The sequence below is a fragment of the Panulirus ornatus genome, chromosome 73 (assembly GCF_036320965.1).
Source record: "Panulirus ornatus isolate Po-2019 chromosome 73, ASM3632096v1, whole genome shotgun sequence".
NCBI classification, from domain to species: domain Eukaryota; kingdom Metazoa; phylum Arthropoda; class Malacostraca; order Decapoda; family Palinuridae; genus Panulirus; species Panulirus ornatus.
In genome coordinates this window covers 16,753,489-16,772,816 of record NC_092296.1, presented here as the reverse complement: position 1 = coordinate 16,772,816, position 19,328 = coordinate 16,753,489, and the positions used below count along the sequence as shown (strand labels likewise).

Below are 19,328 nucleotides of genomic sequence, written 5' to 3'. Positions count from 1 at the left end.
CCACCTCCCACTCTTCTCATGCCACAAGCATCTTTTGCGCAATCCATCACTGATTCCCTAAATACATCCCATTCCTCCCCCACTCCCCTTACTTCCATTGTTCTCACCTTTTTCCATTCTGTACTCAGTCTCTCCTGGTACTTCCTCACACAGGTCTCCTTCCCAAGCTCACTTACTCTCACCACCCTCTTCACCCCAACATTCACTCTTCTTTTCTGAAAACCCATACAAATCTTCACCTTAGCCTCCACAAGATAATGATCAGACATCCCTCCAGTTGCACCTCTCAGCACATTAACATCCAAAAGTCTCTCTTTCACACACCTGTCAATTAACACGTAATCCAATATATATATATATATATATATATATATATATATATATACATATATATATATATATATATATTTTTTTTTCTTTTAAACTATTCGCCATTTCCCGCGTTAGCGAGGTAGCATTAAGAACAGAGGACTGGGCCTTTGAGGGAATACCCTCACCTGGCCCAATTTTCTGTTCCTTCTTTTGGAAAATTAAAAAAGAAAAAAAAAACGAGAGGGGAGGATTTCCAGCCCCCCGCTCCCTCCCCTTTTAGTCGCCTTCTACAACACGCAGGGAATACGTGGGAAGTATTCTTAATCCCCTATCCCAGGGATATATATATATATATATATATATATATATATATATATATATATATATATATATATAGATATATATATATATATATATATATATATATATATATCTTTTTTTTTTTTTTTTGCTTTGTCGCTGTCTCCCGCGTTTGCGAGGTAGTGCAAGGAAACAGACGAAAGAAATGGCCCAACCCACCCCCATACACATGTATATACATATGTCCACACACGCAAATATACATACCTACACAGCTTTCCATGGTTTACCCCAGACGCTTCACATGCCTTGATTCAATCCACTGACAGCATGTCAACCCCGGTATACCACATCGCTCCAATTCACTCTATTCCTTGCCCTCCTTTCACCCTCCTGCATGTTCAGGCCCCGATCACACAAAATCTTTTTCACTCTATCTTTCCACCTCCAATTTGGTCTCCCTCTTCTCCTCGATCCCTCCACCTCCGACACATATATTCTCTTGGTCAATCTTTCCTCACTCATTCTCTCCATGTGCCCAAACCATTTCAAAACACCCTCTTCTGCTCTCTCAACCACGCTCTTTTTATTTCCACACATCTCCCTTACCCTTACGTTACTTACTCGATCAAACCACCTCACACCACACATTGTCCTCAAACATCTCATTTCCAGCACATCCATCCTCCTGCGCACAACTCTACCCATAGCCCACGCCTCGCAACCATACAACATTGTTGGAACCACTATTCCTTCAAACATACCCATTTTTGCTTTACGAGATAATGTTCTCGACTTCCACACATTCTTCAAGGCTCCCAGAATTTTCGCCCCCTCCCCCACCCTATGATCCACTTCCGCTTCCATGGTTCCATCCGCTGCCAGATCCACTCCCAGATATCTAAAACACTTCACTTCCTCCAGTTTTTCTCCATTGAAACTCACCTCCCAATTGACTTGACCCTCAACCCTACTGTACCTAATAACCTTGCTCTTATTCACATTTACTCTTAACTTTCTTCTTTCACACACTTTACCAAACTCAGTCACCAGCTTCTGCAGTTTCTCACATGAATCAGCCACCAGCGCTCTATCATCAGCGAACAACAACTGACTCACTTCCCAAGCTCTCTCATCCCCAACAGACTTCATACTTGCCCCTCTTTCCAAGACTCTTGCATTCACCTCCCTAACAACCCCATCCATAAACAAATTAAACAACCATGGAGACATCACACACCCCTGCCGCAAACCTACATTCACTGTGAACCAATCACTTATATATATATATGGGAGTGGGGGGCTGGAACTCCTCCCCTCTCGTTTTTTTTTAATTTTCCAAAAGAAGGAACAGAGAATTGGGCCAGGTGAGGGTATTCCCTCAAAGGCCCAGTCCTCTGTTCTTAACGCTACCTCGCTAGTGCGGGAAATGGCGAATAGTTTGAAAGAAAGAAAAAAAGATATATATATATATATATATATATATATATATATATATATATATATATATATATGTGGTTTCAGAAGTGGTAGAGGATGTGTGGATGAGGTGTTTGCTTTGAAGAATGTACGTGAGAAATACTTAGAAAAGCAAATGGATTTGTATGTAGCATTTATGGATCTGGAGAAGGCATATGACAGAGTTGATAGAGATGCTCTGTGGAAGGTATTAAGAATATATGGTGTGGGAGGCAAGTTGTTAGAAGCAGTGAAAAGTTTTTATCGAGGGTGTAAGGCATGTGTACGTGTAGGAAGAGAGGAAAGTGATTGGTTCTCAGTGAATGTACGTTCGTGGCAGGGGTGTGTGATGTCTCCATGGTTGTTTAATTTGTTTATGGATGGGGTTGTTAGGGAGGTGAATGCAAGAGTTTTGGAAAGAGGGGCAAGTATGAAGTCTGTTGGGGATGAGAGAGCTTGGGAAGTGAGTCAGTTGTTGTTCGCTGATGATACAGCGCTGGTGGCTGATTCATGTGAGAAACTGCAGAAGCTGGTGACTGAGTTTGGTAAAGTGTGTGAAAGAAGAAAGTTAAGAGTAAATGTGAATAAGAGCAAGGTAGTTAGGTACAGTAAGGTTGAGGGTCAAGTCAATTGGGAGGTAAGTTTGACTGGAGAAAAACTGGAGGAAGTAAAGTGTTTTAGATATCTGGGAGTGGATCTGGCAGCGGATGCAACCATGGAAGTGGAAGTGGATCATATGGTGGGGGAGGGGGGCGAAAATCCTGGGAGCCTTGAAGAATGTGTGGAAGTCGAGAACATTATCTCGGAAAGCAAAAATGGGTATGTTTGAAGGAATAGTGGTTCCAACAATGTTGTATGGTTGCGAGGCGTGGGCTATGGATAGAGTTGTGCGCAGGAGGATGGATGTGCTAGAAATGAGATGTTTGAGGACAATGTGTGGTGTGAGGTGGTTTGATCGAGTAAGTAATGTAAGGGTAAGAGAGATGTGTGGAAATAAAAAGAGCATGGTTGAGAGAGCAGAAGAGGGTGTTTTGAAATGGTTTGGGCACATGGAGAGAATGAGTGAGGAAAGATTGACCAAGAGGATATATGTGTCGGAGGTGGAGGGAACGAGAAGTGGAAGACCAAATTGGAGGTGGAAAGATGGAGTGAAAAAGATTTTGTGTGATCGGGGCCTGAACATGCAGGAGGGTGAAAGGAGGGGAAGGAATAGAGTAAATTGGATCGATGTGGTATACCGGGGTTGACGTGCTGTCAGTGGATTGAATCAGGGCATGTGAAGCGTCTGGGGTAAACCATGGAAAGCTGTGTAGGTATGTATATTTGCGTGTGTGGACGTATGTATATACATGTGTATGGGGGTGGGTTGGGCCATTTCTTTCGTCTGTTTCCTTGCGCTACCTCGCAAACGCGGGAGACAGCGACAAAGCAAAAAAAAAGAAAAAAAATATATATATATATATTTTTTTTTCTTTTTTTTTTTCAACTATTCGCCATTTCCTTCGTTTTTTTTCAAACTATTCGCCATTTCCCGCGTTAGCGAGGTAGCGTTAAGAACAGAGAACTGGGCCACTGAGGGAATATCCTCACCTGCCCCCTTCTCTGTTCCTTCTTTTGGAAAATTAAAAAAAATTGAGAGGGGAGGATTTCCAGCCCCCCGCTCCCTCCCCTTTTAGTTGCCTTCTACGACACGCAGGGAATACGTGGGAAGTATTCTTTCTCCCCTATCCCCAGGGATAATATATATATATATATATATATATATATATATATATATATATATATATATATATATATATATATATATATATATTTCTTTCTTTCAAACTATTCGCCATTTCCCGCATTAGCAAGGTAGCGTTAAGAACAGAGGACCAAGATGTGAAAAAAGGAGAGATAGGTAGTATGTTTGAGGAAAGGAACCTGGATGTTTTGGCTCTGAGTGAAACGAAGCTCAAGGGTAAAGGGGAAGAGTGGTTTGGGAATGTCTGGGGAGTAAAGTCAGGGGTTAGTGAGAGGACAAGAGCAAGGGAAGGAGTAGCAATACTCCTGAAACAGGAGTTGTGGGAGTATGTGATAGAGTGTAAGAAAGTAAATTCTCGATTAATATGGGTAAAACTGAAAGTTGATGGAGAGAGGTGGGTGATTATTGGTGCATATGCACCTGGGCATGAGAAGAAAGATCAAGAGAGGCAAGTGTTTTGGGAGCAGCTGAATGAGTGTGTTAGTGGTTTTGATGCACGAGACCGGGTTATAGTGATGGGTGATTTGAATGCAAAGGTGAGTAATGTGGCAGTTGAGGGAATAATTGGTATACATGGGGTGTTCAGTGTTGTATTTGGAAATGGTGAAGAGCTTGTAGATTTATGTGCTGAAAAAGGACTGATGATTGGGAATACCTGGTTTAAAAAGCAAGATATACATAAGTATACTTATGTAAGTAGGAGAGATAGCCAGAGAGCGTTATTGGATTACGTGTTAATTGACAGGCGTGCGAAAGAGAGACTTTTGGATGTTAATGTGCTGAGAGGTGCAATTGCAGGGATGTCTGATCATTATCTTGTGGAGGCTAAGGTGAAGATTTGTATGGGTTTTCAGAAAAGAAGAGTGAATGTTGGGGTGAAGAGGGTGGTGAGAGTAAGTGAGCTTGGGAAGGAGACTTGTGTGAGGAAGTACCAGGAGAGACTGAGTACAGAATGGAAAAAGGTGAGTACAATGGAAGTAAGGGGAGTGGGGGAGGAATGGGATGTATTTAGGGAATCAGTGATGGATTGCGCAAAAGATGCTTGTGGCATGAGAAGAGTGGGAGGTGGGTTGATTAGAAAGGGTAGTGAGTGGTGGGATGAAGAAGTAAGAGTATTAGTGAAAGAGAAGAGAGAGGCATTTGGACGATTTTTGCAGGGAAAAAATGCAATTGAGTGGGAGATGTATAAAAGAAAGAGACAGGAGGTCAAGAGAAAGGTGCAAGAGGTGAAAAAAAGGGCAAATGAGAGTTGGGGTGAGAGAGTATCATTAAATTTTAGGGAGAATAAAAAGATGTTCTGGAAGGAGGTAAATAAAGTGCGTAAGACAAGGGAGCAAATGGGAACTTCAGTGAAGGGCGCAAATGGGGAGGTGATAACAAGTAGTGGTGATGTGAGAAGAGATGGAGTGAGTATTTTGAAGGTCTGTTGAATGTGTTTGATGATAGAGTGGCAGATATAGGGTGTTTTGGTCGAGGTGGTGTGCAAAGTGAGAGGGTTAAGGAAAATGATTTGGTAAACAGAGAAGAGGTAGTGAAAGCTTTGCGGAAGATGAAAGCCGGCAAGGCAGCAGGTTTGGATGGTATTGCAGTGGAATTTATTAAAAAAGGGGGTGACTGTATTGTTGACTGGTTGGTAAGGTTATTTAATGTATGTATGACTCATGGTGAGGTGCCTGAGGATTGGCGGAATGCGTGCATAGTGCCATTGTACAAAGGCAAAGGGGATAAGAGTGAGTGCTCAAATTACAGAGGTATAAGTTTGTTGAGTATTCCTGGTAAATTATATGGGAGGGTATTGATTGAGAGGGTGAAGGCATGTACAGAGCATCAGATTGGGGAAGAGCAGTGTGGTTTCAGAAGTGGTAGAGGATGTGTGGATCAGGTGTTTGCTTTGAAGAATGTATGTGAGAAATACTTAGAAAAGCAAATGGATTTGTATGTAGCATTTATGGATCTGGAGAAGGCATATGATAGAGTTGATAGAGATGCTCTGTGGAAGGTATTAAGAATATATGGTGTGGGAGGAAAGTTGTTAGAAGCAGTGAAAAGTTTTTATCAAGGATGTAAGGCATGTGTACGTGTAGGAAGAGAGGAAAGTGATTGGTTCTCAGTGAATGTAGGTTTGCGGCAGGGGTGTGTGATGTCTCCATGGTTGTTTAATTTGTTTATGGATGGGGTTGTTAGGGAGGTAAATGCAAGAGTTTTGGAAAGAGGGGCAAGTATGAAGTCTGTTGGGGATGAGAGAGCTTGGGAAGTGAGTCAGTTGTTGTTCGCTGATGATAGAGCGCTGGTGGCTGATTCATGTGAGAAACTGCAGAAGCTGGTGACTGAGTTTGGTAAAGTGTGTGGAAGAAGAAAGTTAAGAGTAAATGTGAATAAGAGCAAGGTTATTAGGTACAGTAGGGTTGAGGGTCAAGTCAATTGGGAGGTGAGTTTCAATGGAGAAAAACTGGAGGAAGTGAAGTGTTTTAGATATCTGGGAGTGGATCTGGCAGCGGATGGAACCATGGAAGCGGAAGTGGATCATAGGGTGGGGGAGGGGGCGAAAATTTTGGGAGCCTTGAAAAATGTGTGGAAGTCGAGAACATTATCTCGGAAAGCAAAAATGGGTATGTTTGAAGGAATAGTGGTTCCAACAATGTTGTATGGTTGCGAGGCGTGGGCTATGGGTAGAGATGTGCGCAGGAGGATGGATGTGCTGGAAATGAGATGTTTGAGGACAATGTGTGGTGTGAGGTGGTTTGATCGAGTAAGTAACGTAAGGGTAAGAGAGATGTGTGGAAATAAAAAGAGCGTGGTTGAGAGAGCAGAAGAGGGTGTTTTGAAATGGTTTGGGCACATGGAGAGAATGAGTGAGGAAAGATTGACCAAGAGGATATATGTGTCGGAGGTGGAGGGAACGAGGAGAAGAGGGAGACCAAATTGGAGGTGGAAAGATGGAGTGAAAAAGATTTTGTGTGATCGGGGCCTGAACATGCAGGAGGGTGAAAGGAGGGCAAGGAATAGAGTGAATTGGAGCGATGTGGTATACAGGGGTTGACGTGCTGTCAGTGGATTGAATCAAGGCATGTGAAGCGTCTGGGGTAAACCATGGAAAGCTGTGTAGGTATGTATATTTGCGTGTGTGGACGTATGTACATGTGTATGGGGGGGGGGTTGGGCCATTTCTTTCGTCTGTTTCCTTGCGCTACCTCGCAAACGCGGGAGACAGCGACAAAGTATAAAAAAAAAAAAAAAAAATATATATATATATATATATATATATATATATATATATATATATATATATATATATATATATATATATATATCCTGGGGGATAGGTATATATATATATATATATATATATATATATATATATATATATATATATATATATATATATCCCTGGGGATAGGGGAGAAAGAATACTTCCCACGTATTCCCTGTGTGTCATAGAAGGCGACTAAAAGGGAAGGGAGTGGGGAGCTGGAAATCCTCCCCTCTCATTTTTTTTTTATTTTCTCCAAAAGAAGGAACAGAGAAGGGGGCCAGGTGAGGATATTCCCTCAAAGGCCCAGTCCTCTGTTCTTAGCGCTACCTTGCTAACGCGGGAAATGGCGAATAGTATGAAAAATAAAATCTATTACCTCATTATTACTTACTCGATCAAACCACCTCACACCACATATTGTCCTCAAACATCTCATTTCCAGTACATCCACCCTCCTCTGCACAACTCCATCTATAGCCCACTCCTCGCAATCATATAACATTGTTGGAACCACTATTCCTTCAAACATACCCATTTTTGCTTTCCGAGATAATGTTCTTGACTTCCACATATTCTTCAATGCTCCCAGAACTCTCATCCCCTCCCCCACCCTATGATTCACTTCCGCTTCCATTCTTACATCCGCTGCCAAATCCACTCCCAGATATCTAAAACACTTCACTTCTTCCAGTTTTTCTCCATTCAAACTTACCTCCCAATTGACTTGTCCCTCAACCCTACTGTACCTAATAACCTTGCTCTTATTCACATTTACTCTGAGCTTTCTTCTTTCACACACTTTACTCAGTCATCATCTGCAGTTTCTCACACAAATCAGCCACCAGCGCTGTATCATCAGTACTATCAAATGTAAATGGGTCACTGCTTCCCCGTTCTGAGATGCAGCGGTATGTTAAGTATGAGAGAGGGAGAACATATATGAAGGGTAGGGTAGGGAAATTAAGCTGAAGTGTGTAAACTTTAATCATCAGCATAAGAGCAAACAGAGTTTGAAGCTGGAGAGAGTAAATCATTTATGAAGGGAAGTGGGCAATGGGACAAAACTCAGGGACACCCGTGTCGATAAGATGTAAGAGGGAAGTTGCTCCAACCATGACTACCACAACAGAACTACAGCAGAGTAATCTATGCATTAGGGAACAAAGAGAAAAGAAACCTCAAAGGAAAATGCTTTGGAGAGGCTGAAGGCCATGACAAAAGTTTCAGCATAATCCATGACAAGAACACCATGGAGTAGTACCACAAATGGTGGTACATCCAAGAGGTTTGAAATTAATGTAAGAGTGTTCAAAGTAATGTGCTGTCACCACGGCTGTTTAATGTTTTTATAGATGGGGTGTTCCATGAGATAAGCAAAAGGTAGTGGGTTGATTGGTGGTGCAGCAGTAAATCTAGTAAAACACATAGGTAGTTGCTACAATTGTATGTTGATAATGCCATGCTGTTAACTGTATCCATGGATGACTTGATAAAATGGTTGGCTGCTTTGATGATGTATGTAGGATGCTTCTGCCGCAGGTGTTTGAGAGCAAAAGTAAGGCTTCTCTCTTGGAAAGATATTGGATATTACAATGTAATATCACTCTGAATCGTCAAGACCTGGGAGCTATATGTGGGAGTAAAGTTCAGTACAGATTACCATCTGGGCAAGTGAAGCCCTATCACAGGTGTATTGATAGCTCTGGAAGGAACTGACAGATGCAGCAAGAAAATCAGCTGGAGCTATTGAGTATATACGGGGAATGCCTGAGGTATGATTCAGGATTAAATGGAATGTATGCATTTTGTGTATATAGGCAGTGTGAATGAAGACTGTCTCACCTGGAGAATCAACTATGTGGAAATAGAAAAAGGAAGAAACATCTATATAAATGTAAAAGCTCATGTTTCAATTTTACACTATTGGCATGGGTGAAGGATGTGTATTTGAGGTGTAGTAGGTATTTGATGCAGCAGACGCAATAGGGAGAAAAGTTTCTGATAATACACAGCCACATTAAAAAATTACATTAACAATCCAGAATTACAGTATTATAATAGAGAGATTCATTACCATACCTATAATACATGGAGTAATTGTTAGTATTACAACGGAAGTGTTTCTCCGTTGAGTGTAGGCTACGTCTGTACCAGTTACAGGTCAGGCCCGAGAAGGTTTCTGGCTGTCTACTGAACTGGTGCATCTCTATGTGGGGAAAAGCAGCATGATTCAGAGACGGAAAATATGATGCAACATCCCACAGACACTTCAACAGCCGCTGACAGGCACCATCCAAGACCTCCGCTGTATGCAGTAACTCTGGAAAAAGGGAACTTTTATGATACACTTATTCCAGTGGATAAAAGAAAGTAGAAAAATTACATGAGTTATAATATGAAGTGCATCATTTATACATTAAATGATGTATTACAACTAAAACTACAACTCAATCTACCTAACTGAAAATACTTTCAGTTCTGGGAAGCATTCAGAATATTAAAAAAAAAAAAAAAAAAAAATCTGGGATATAAATTATTTCTACAACCTCATGTGTATCAAGCATCCAAAATGGCAACGTCTCAAATAATCACTGGAGTTCTGATTTTTGGCTGAACTATAATGAATAAGAAGCAACTTTCTTACACAAAGAAACGAGACTGTGTAAAAATACTGAGGGTTGCTTCAGCAAGAAAGGTGAAGAAAACTGGAGGTACTGTTGCAGAGCAGCAGTGCCTGATTAAGGTAGCAACAAAATAGTGAAACAAGAAAGAAAAATCTGTGTATGTATCCTTCAAGGAGAGTATAAAGTCTGGAATGTAGCATATCATAAAATGATCTACAGTACGGGGGTGAAAAAGAATGTTAATAATGGTAGAAAGAGTATTCGTATCAATCACGTCTTTTTCTACACTGTCTTCTCAGTGCCTATTCTGTGTGTAGTTACAGTATGAACATCCAGTGAGCTGAAAGTAATTACCTGCCAGACTCATATCCAATGATGTTCTTTTACCATGTTTTTTCTCTAGTCAATTTTCTTTGGAAACCCATTCCAAGGAAATCCTTTCCTGTTTGTCATATAAATCTTAATGACATCGCAAAAAATAAGAATTCACTCAGGCAATGCAGTTCCTGCTCGTCTAAATCTCTATTTCTTTCCTGTCATTGCAAACTATCTTCACACCAGTCATTCTACAAAATATCAGTTTAACCCTGTGGCTTTCAAATTTCCATGCAATAGCTTCTGCATCCAGCCTAACTACTACAGACCCCAGTGACTTTTCATGTATCAGTTCTCTCTGTGAACAAGCTACCTTAAGCACGATGTTTTACAAACTCTAACATATTCAGTAGTCTTTTATAGCTACCATTCCCCCTGGTAAGGTTACAAGAAAATAATTTGCAATTAATTTTTTTCAATCATCTGTCTAAGATGGGCTTGAATGATTCCAGAACATCTAGTGCTCCAAAATCATCACAGTTGCAATCAATGCTCAGAAAATCACAGGTTGCTAAGTATCAAAAGTTTGATGACAATTGCAACTGGACTGATTGAGTTAATAGCACATTTTTCTGGAATATGGTTCTACACTGTCAAATTCTGAATTTCCAGCATTTAAAAGTATTATAAACCATGCTCTCTGATGGTCATCTTACATTTATTTGATTGTAACCATGAACTGAATTAAGTGCATCTCTTAAAATCTGTTGTATAAGTATGCTAACATATTTATCTTCTACGAAAGTTTATCAGCATTCTTCTGTTTTTACTGTCGAAGATATCAACACCATCTCTTTCAAAATTACTCTACAAAGCTGCACAAAATCTGAGGCATTCACTATTCTAACCCTCTTTACTACTAGATTTCACTGTCACTTTTCTATCCCATCACATGAAACATTATTTTCATTCTAACTCCATACAATATAACAACTTTCATGTTCAACTAGATTTCACTATGCGTTCCTACTCTATCAGATGAAACAGTGCTTTAATTCTCTGTATAATTACCTTTATTCTTTATTCTAAGTAGCATAACTGGCTAAGGGTAACTAACCTTTTGTAGCTGCCATTGAGGCACTAATGATGTCAACAAGTGTAAAAGCCGTCTCCTTGGGACCAGAAAGGGTTCCTAAGAGATTTGTGTATTGCTCTACTGTTTTGGCTAAGAACACAATATCCATGGCATCATGCAGAATTTTCCCATCACGAGTAAAATTGCGCAAACTTCTTGTGCTGTCTTCAAGTCGTGTTTTGCTGGCAAAGACATTTGTTGAGGCAAAATGTTCCAAGATCTTTGTGGTTTCTGATACAAAGGGACAATCTGAGGTGTCTAGTTCATGCCAGTATCCGTCAAGAGCACATGTGTGCTTAGCAACTTGGAGGGTAGGTACAGATGATGATGTTCTGGTTGAAAATTTGGGACCTCGTTGGTGAGACGGCACTAAACCAGCACATGGCAACTCTACTGTTACCCCAGCCACAGTCCTGGACCAAACATATGATCCACGATTATTGCTGGTCACTGAAATGATGATGATGATGTGTCAGACTGTGGTGTACTACTGAATACTGTTAGTCAAAGACATTAGTCATGATAAATTGCTTATTATGACAAATCTTATTCCCAAATAAATTAAAATGACATAAATTATGACTATTATCAATAATCACTAAATTATAACATTAAGATGCAATGTAGAAGAAAAGACTTTAAAAATATTTTACATAACAGGACCAAATACTGTAATGATGTCATCATATTCTGACATCATCATGATACCAAGCTGAATCAAAGATTATTTAAACATTTACAAAACAGGATTGAATCAGTGATTAAATCATGACAGCATCCAAATCCCATCTAGAACACATGCTTACCATTCATGGGGCAATACTTCGTATCATGGGCAATCACATATATACTGACTGTGCGGGTGTGGTTACCCTGCTTGCCCTGCACCAGGCATGACCACTCCCCACTGTGTGTACCATTCAGCTCATGGATTTCAACCAAGCTTTGAAGGAGGAAAGAGAACAACAAGTTTATATACCACACTAAAAATTGTTTCCCAATAACTTACTTCACTGCACATAACTCAGTTGAATGATATATATTCATTTATATATTTTATTATACTTTGTCGCTGTCTCCCACGTTAGCGAGGTAGCACAAGGAAACATACGAAAGAATGGTCAACCCACCCACATACACATGTATATACATACACGTCCACACACGCACATATACATACCTATACATCTCAACGTATACATGTATATACACGCAGACATATACATATATACACATGTACATAATTCATACTGTCTGCCCTTATTCATTCCTGTTGCCACCCCACCACACATGAAATGAAAAACCCCCTCCCCTGCATGTGTGTGAGGTAGCGCTAGGAAAAGACAACAAAGGCCAAATTCATTCACACTCAGTCTCTAACTGTCATGGATAATGCATCAAAACCACAGCTCCCTTTCCACATCCATGGTCACTGGGGGGTTCAGTGTTGTAAATGGAAATGGTGAAGAGCTTGTAGATTTGTGCGCTGAAAAAGAACCGATGATTGGGAATAACTGGTTTAAAAAGAGGGATATACATAAGTATACATATGTAAGTAGGAGAGATGGCCATAGAGCATTATTGGATTATGTGTTAATTGATAGGCGCATGAAAGAGAGACTTTTGGATGTTAATGTGCTGAGAGGTGCAACTGGAGGGATGTCTGATCATTATCATGTGGAGGCAAAGGTGAAGATTTGTAGAGGTTTTCAGAAAAGAAGAGAGAATGTTGGGGTAAAGAGAGTGGTGAGAGTAAGTGAGCTTGGGAAGGAGACTTGTGTGAGGAAATACCAGGAGAGACTGAGTACAGAATGGAAAAAGGTGAGAACAAAGGAGGTAAGGGGGTGGGGGAGGAATGTGATGTATTTAGGGAAGTAGTGATGGCTTGCGCAAAAGATGCTTGTGGCATGAGAGGCGTGGGAGGTGGGCAGATTAGAAAGGGTAGTGAGTGGTGGGATGAAGAAATAAGATTATTAGTGAAAGAGAAGAGAGAGGCATTTGGACGATTTTTGCAGGGAAATAATGCAAATGAGTGGGAGATGTATAAAAGAAAGAGGCGAGAGGTCAAGAGGAAGGTGCAAGAAGTGAAAAAGAGGGCAAATGAGAGTTGGAGGAGAGAGTATCATTAAATTCTAGGGAGAATAAAAAGATGTTTGGGAAGGAGGTAAATAAAGTGCATAAGACAAGGGAACAAATGGGAACTTCAGTGAAGGGGGCTAATGGGGAGGTAATAACAAGTAGTGGTGATGTGAGAAGGAGATGGAGTGAGTATTTTGAAGGTTTGTTGAATGTGTTTGATGATAGAATGGCAGATATAGGGTGTTTTGATCGAGGTGATGTGCAATGTAAGAGGGTTAGAGAGATGATTTGGTAAACAGAGAAGAGGTAGTAAAAGCTTTGCGGATGATGAAAGCCGGCAAGGCAGCGGGTTTGGATGGTATTGCGTGGAATTTATTAAAAAAGGGGGTGACTGTGTCGTTGACTGGATTGTAAGGTTATCTAATGTATGTATGACTCATGATGAGGTGCCTGAGGATTGGCAGAATGCTTGCATAGTGCCATTGTACAAAGGCAAAGGGGATAAAGGTGAGTGCTCAAATTATAAAGGTATAAGTTTGATGAGAATTCCTGGGAAATTATTTTTTTTTTTTTTTTTTTGCTTTGTCGCTGTCTCCCGCGTTTGCGAGGTAGCGCAAGGAAACAGACGAAAGAAATGGCCCAACCCTCCCCCATACACATGTATATACATACGTCCACACATGCAAATATACATACCTACACAGCTTTCCATGGTTTACTCCAGACACTTCACATGCCCTGATTCAATCCACTGACAGCACGTCAACCCCGGTATACCACATCGATCCAATTCACTCTATTTCTTGCCCTCCTTTCACCCTCCTGCATGTTCAGGCCCCGATCACACAAAATCTTTTTCACTCCATCTTTCCACCTCCAATTTGGTCTCCCTCTTCTCCTCGTTCCCTCCACCTCCGACACATATATCCTCTTGGTCAATCTTTCCTCACTCATTCTCTCCATGTGCCCAAACCATTTCAAAACACCCTCTTCTGCTCTCTCAACCACGCTCTTTTTACTTCCACACATCTCTCTTACCCTTACGTTACTTACTCGATCAAACCACCTCACACCACACATTGTCCTCAAACTTCTCATTTCCAGCATATCCATCCTCCTGCGCACGCCTCGCAACCATACAACATTGTTGGAACCACTATTCCTTCAAACATACCCATTTTTGCTTTCCGAGATAATGTTCTCGACTTCCACACACTCTTCAAGGCTCCCAGAATTTTCGCCCCCTCCCCCACCCTATGATCCACTTCCGCTTCCATGGTTCCATCCGCTGCCAGATCCACTCCCAGATATCTAAAACACTTTACTTCCTCCAGTTTTTCTTCATTCAAACTTAACTCCCAATTGACTTGACCCTCAACCCTACTGTACCTAATAACCTTGCTCTTATTCACATTTACTCTTAACTTTCTTCTTTCACACACTTTACCAAACTCAGTCACCAGCTTCTGCAGTTTCTCACATGAATCAGCCACCACATATATATATATATATGTGAGGGTATTGATTGAGAGGGTGAAGGCATGTACAGAGCATCAGACTCGGGAAGAGCAGCATGGTTTCAGAAGCGGTAGAGGATGTGTGGATCAGGTGTTTGCTTTGACAAATGTATGTGAGAAATACTTAGAAAAGCAAATGGATTTGCATGTGGCATTTATGGATCTGGAGAAGGCATATGGCAGAGTTGATACAGATGCTCTGTGGAAGGTATTAAGAATATATGGTGTGAGAGGTAAGTTGCTAGAAGCAGTGAAAAGTTTTTATCGAGGATGTAAGGCATGTGTACAAGTAGGAAGAGAGAAAAGTGATTGGTTCTCAGTGAATGTTAGTTTGCGGCAGGGGTGTGTGATGTCTCAATGGTTGTTTAATTTGTTTATGGATGGAGTTGTTTGGGAGGTGAATGCAAGAGTTTTGGAGAGAGGGGCAAGTATGCAGTCTGTTGTGGATGAGAGAGCTTGGGAAGTGAGTCAGTTGTTGTTTGTTGATGATACAGCGCTGGTGGCTGATTCGGGTGAGAAACTGCGGAAGTTGGTGACTGAGTTTGGTAAAGTGTGTGAAAGAAGAAAGCTGAGAGTAAATGTGAATAAGAGCAAGGTTATTAGGTACAGTAGGGTTGAGGTACGTTTGAATGGTGAAAAACTGGAGGAAGCGAAGTGTTTTAGATATCTGGGAGTAGATTTGGCAGCGGATGGAACCATGGGAGTGGAAGTGAATCACAGGGTGGGGGAGGGGGCGAAAGTTCTGGGAGCATTGAAAAATGTGTGGAAGGCGAGAACGTTATCTTGGAAAGCAAAAATGGGTATGTTTGAAGGAGTAGTGCTTCCGACAGTGTTATATGGTTGCGAGGCGTGAGCTATAGATAGAGTTGTGTGGAGGAGGGTGGATGTGTTGGAAATGTGATGTTTGAGGACAATATGTGGTGTGAGGTGGTTTGATCGAGTAAGTAATGAAAGGATAAGAGAGATGTGTGGTAATATAAAGAGTGTGGTTGAGAAAGCAGAAGAGGGCGTTTTGAAATGGTTTGGTCACATGGAGAGAATGAGTGAGGAAAGATTGACCAAGAGGATATATGTGTCAGAGGTGGAAGGAACGAGGAGAAGTGGGAGAGCAAGTTGGAGGTGGAAAGATGGAGTGAAAAAGACTGAGTGATCAGGGCCTGAACATGCAGGAGGGTGAAAGGCATGCAAGGAATAGAGTGAATTGGAACGATGTGGTATACCGGGGTCAACATGCTGTCAATGGATTGAACCAGGGCATGTGAAGCATCTGGGGTAAACCATGGAAAGTTCTGTGGGACCTGGATGTGGAAAGGGAGCTGTGGTTTCGGTGCATTATACATGACAGCTAGAGACTGAGTGTGAACAAATGTGGCCTTTGTTGTCTTTTCCTAGTGCTACCTCGCACACATGCGGAGGGAGGGGGTTGTCATTTTAATGAGTGGCAGGGTGGCGACAGGAATGAATAAGAGCAGACACTATGAATTATGTACATGTGTATATATATGTATACGTTGAGATGTATAGGTATGTATATGTGCGTATGTGGACACATATGTATATACATGTGTATGTGGGTGGGTTGGGTTATTCTTTTGTCTGTTTCCTTGTGCCACCTCGCTAACGCAGGAGACAGCAACAAAGTATAATAAATAAAAATAAATATATATCTATATGATTTACTGTCTACCTTACTACTGATTCAATATACCCTCTAAGAAATATAATGTTGTTTCCAGCATTTGCAGCTGATAGCAATTAGATTCTTCACACCATGATTAATGGTTCTGAACAAACCTCTCTATAGCCTCCGGCAGAAAAGTATACTTGATTATGGCTCCCTCACGCTGCAGGTGCTGATCAAGGTAGTTGGTGACGGTAGCAGAGCTGTTCGAGGCAGGTTCTCTAGGCATGAGGCGAGTATTTCCCCGAGCCCACCAGACACGGTGACCTTCTTCAGCACTTGTCACTCGACATCGCAGACGTAAAGAGTCCCCCGCAAACACCACCTGATCAAGACCTGGCTCCAGCTCTACTACAGACATACCTGGACCATCTAGAGAGAGAAAATAATAATTCACTGACAAGCTAATTCAGCAATTATCAAAATATCTAGGCAATTAACAAAAAAAATTTTATGCTTATATGGCAAACTAGAGTTATTAGCAGATATGCAGTAATATAGTTAAAAACTGCAAGAAAAAGAGATGGATAAATAAAGTGAAAGAATTGGGGACTGGGGAGAAAAAATACTGTCCATGTATTCCCTGCATGTTGTTGAAGGCGACTAAGAGGGGCGGGAGTGGGCAACTGGAAATCCTCCCTTCCTGCAATACTTTCCAAAAGGATGAACAGAGGAAAGTCAAGAGAGGATTTTTTCCTTGAAGGCTCTGTCAGCCGTTCTTGATAATACCTTGCTGACATGGGAAATGGTGAACATATATGAAAAAATAAAATTCAAGTTTATTATAATCATTTATTATACCTGATTGCCATTTCCCACATCAGTGAGGTAGCACTAGGAAACAGACGAAGAGGGACCCATCCACTCACACACATATACGAACATTCACATACATATAAATATATACATGCACATACACATATATATGAATGTACATATTCATATTTAATCACCTTTATCCAATCCTGGCGCCACTCCACCCCACAGGAAACAGCATCGCTACCCCATGTGTCAGGGAGGTAGTGCCAGGAAACAGATAAAAAAAGGCCACATCCACTCACATCCATCCTCTAGCTGTCATGTGTAATGCAATGAAACCACAGCTCACTATCCATATCCAGGCCCTACAGACCTTTCCATGGTTTACCACAGATGCTTCAAATGCCCTGGTTTAATCCAATGATGGTACGTCAACCCCAGTATACCAAATCATTCCATTTCACACTATTCCAAGCATCCCTTTCACCCTCTTCCATATTCAGACCCTGATTACTCAAATCTTTTTCACTTCATCCTTCCATCTCTAATTCGGTCTCCTGCTTATCCCTGTTGTCTCCCCTTCTGACATATATCCTCTTTATCAACCTTTCCTCACTCATTCTCTCCATAGGTCCAAACCATTTCAACACACCCTCTTCTGCTCTCTCAACCACACATCTCTTTTATCCTTTCACTGCTTACTCGACCAAACCACGTGACACCACATATGGTCCTCAAACATTTCCAACACATCCATCCTCCTCTGCACTACCCTTTCTATAGCCTCATGCCTCACAACCATATAACATTGCTGGAACCACTATTCCTTAAAGCATACCCATTTTTGCTCTCGGCAATAACATTCTCTCCTTCCAAACATTCTTTATCGCTCCTAGAACCTTCGCCCCATGACTCACATCTGCTTCCCTGGTTGCACTTGCTGCCAAGTCCACTCCCAGATATCTATCTTTATCTATAAATCTATATCTATATTTTTTAATAAACTTAATCGTCATCTCCCGTGTCAGCGAGGTAGCACAAGGAAACAGACGAGGAATGGCGCAACCCATCCACATATGCATTTATATACATAAACGCCCATACACACACATATACATACATATATACACATGTACATATTCATACTTGCTGCCTTCATCCATTCCCATCACCACCCCTCCACACATGAAATAACATCCCCCCTCCAGTGAGGTAATTATATATATATATATATATATATATATATATATATATATATATATATATATATATATATATATATATATATATATATATATATATATATATATATATATATATATATATATATATATATATATATATATATATATATATATATATTTGCGTGTGTGGACGTATGTATATACATGTGTATGGGGGTGGGTTGGGCCATTTCTTTCGTCTGTTTCCTTGCGCTACCTCGCAAACGCGGGAGACAGCGACAAAGCAAAAAAAAAAAAAAAATATATATACATACACATATGTATATATATGAGGGTAGGGGAAAAAGAATACTTCCCACGCATTCCTCACGTGTCATAGAAGGCGACTAAAGGGGACGGGAGCAGGGGGCTAGAAACCCTCCCCTTCTTGTATTTCAATTTTCTAAAAGGGGAAACAGAAGAAGGAGTCACATGGGGAGTGCTCATCCTCCTCAAAGGCTAAGAGTGGGGTGTTTAAATGTGTGTGGATGTAACAAAGATAAGACAAAAGGAGAGATATGTAGTATGTTTGAGGACAGGAACCTGGATGTTTTGGCTCTGAGTGAAACGAAGTTCAAGGGTAAAGGGGAAGAGTGGTTTGGGAATGTTTTGGGAGTAAAGTCAGGGGTTGGTGAGAGGACAAGAGCAAGGGAAGGAGTAGCACTACTCCTGAAACAGGAGTAGTGGGAGTATGTGATAGAGTGTAAGAAAGTAAACTCTAGATTGATATGGGTAAAACTGAAAGTGAATGGAGAGAGATTGGTGATTACTTGCGCATATGCACCTGGGCATGAGAAGAAAGATCATGAGAGGTAAGTGTTTTGGGAGCAGCTGAGTGAGTGTGTTAGTAGTTTTGATGCATGAGACCGGGTTATAGTGATGGGTGATTTGAATGCAAAGGTGAGTAATGTGGCAGTTGAGGGAATAA

The 19,328-nt window shown here is 41.0% G+C and overlaps 1 protein-coding gene across 1 annotated transcript in view; it reads right to left on the bottom strand.

The window, feature by feature from the left end:
* Positions 1 to 18,314, bottom strand: part of Remo (Remoulade) — a 57,143-nt gene extending 38,829 nt beyond the window's left edge. The window contains exons 1-4 of the mRNA XM_071661054.1: positions 16,532 to 18,314; positions 11,948 to 12,084; positions 11,124 to 11,591; positions 9,147 to 9,387 (exon numbers count right to left, since the gene is read on the bottom strand). Of these exons, the coding sequence (XP_071517155.1) occupies positions 9,147 to 9,387; positions 11,124 to 11,591; positions 11,948 to 12,084; positions 16,532 to 16,779 (1,094 nt within the window). The 5' untranslated portion in view covers positions 16,780 to 18,314. The remainder of the gene's footprint in view (positions 1 to 9,146; positions 9,388 to 11,123; positions 11,592 to 11,947; positions 12,085 to 16,531) is intronic.
* Positions 18,315 to 19,328: the final 1,014 nt, after the last annotated feature.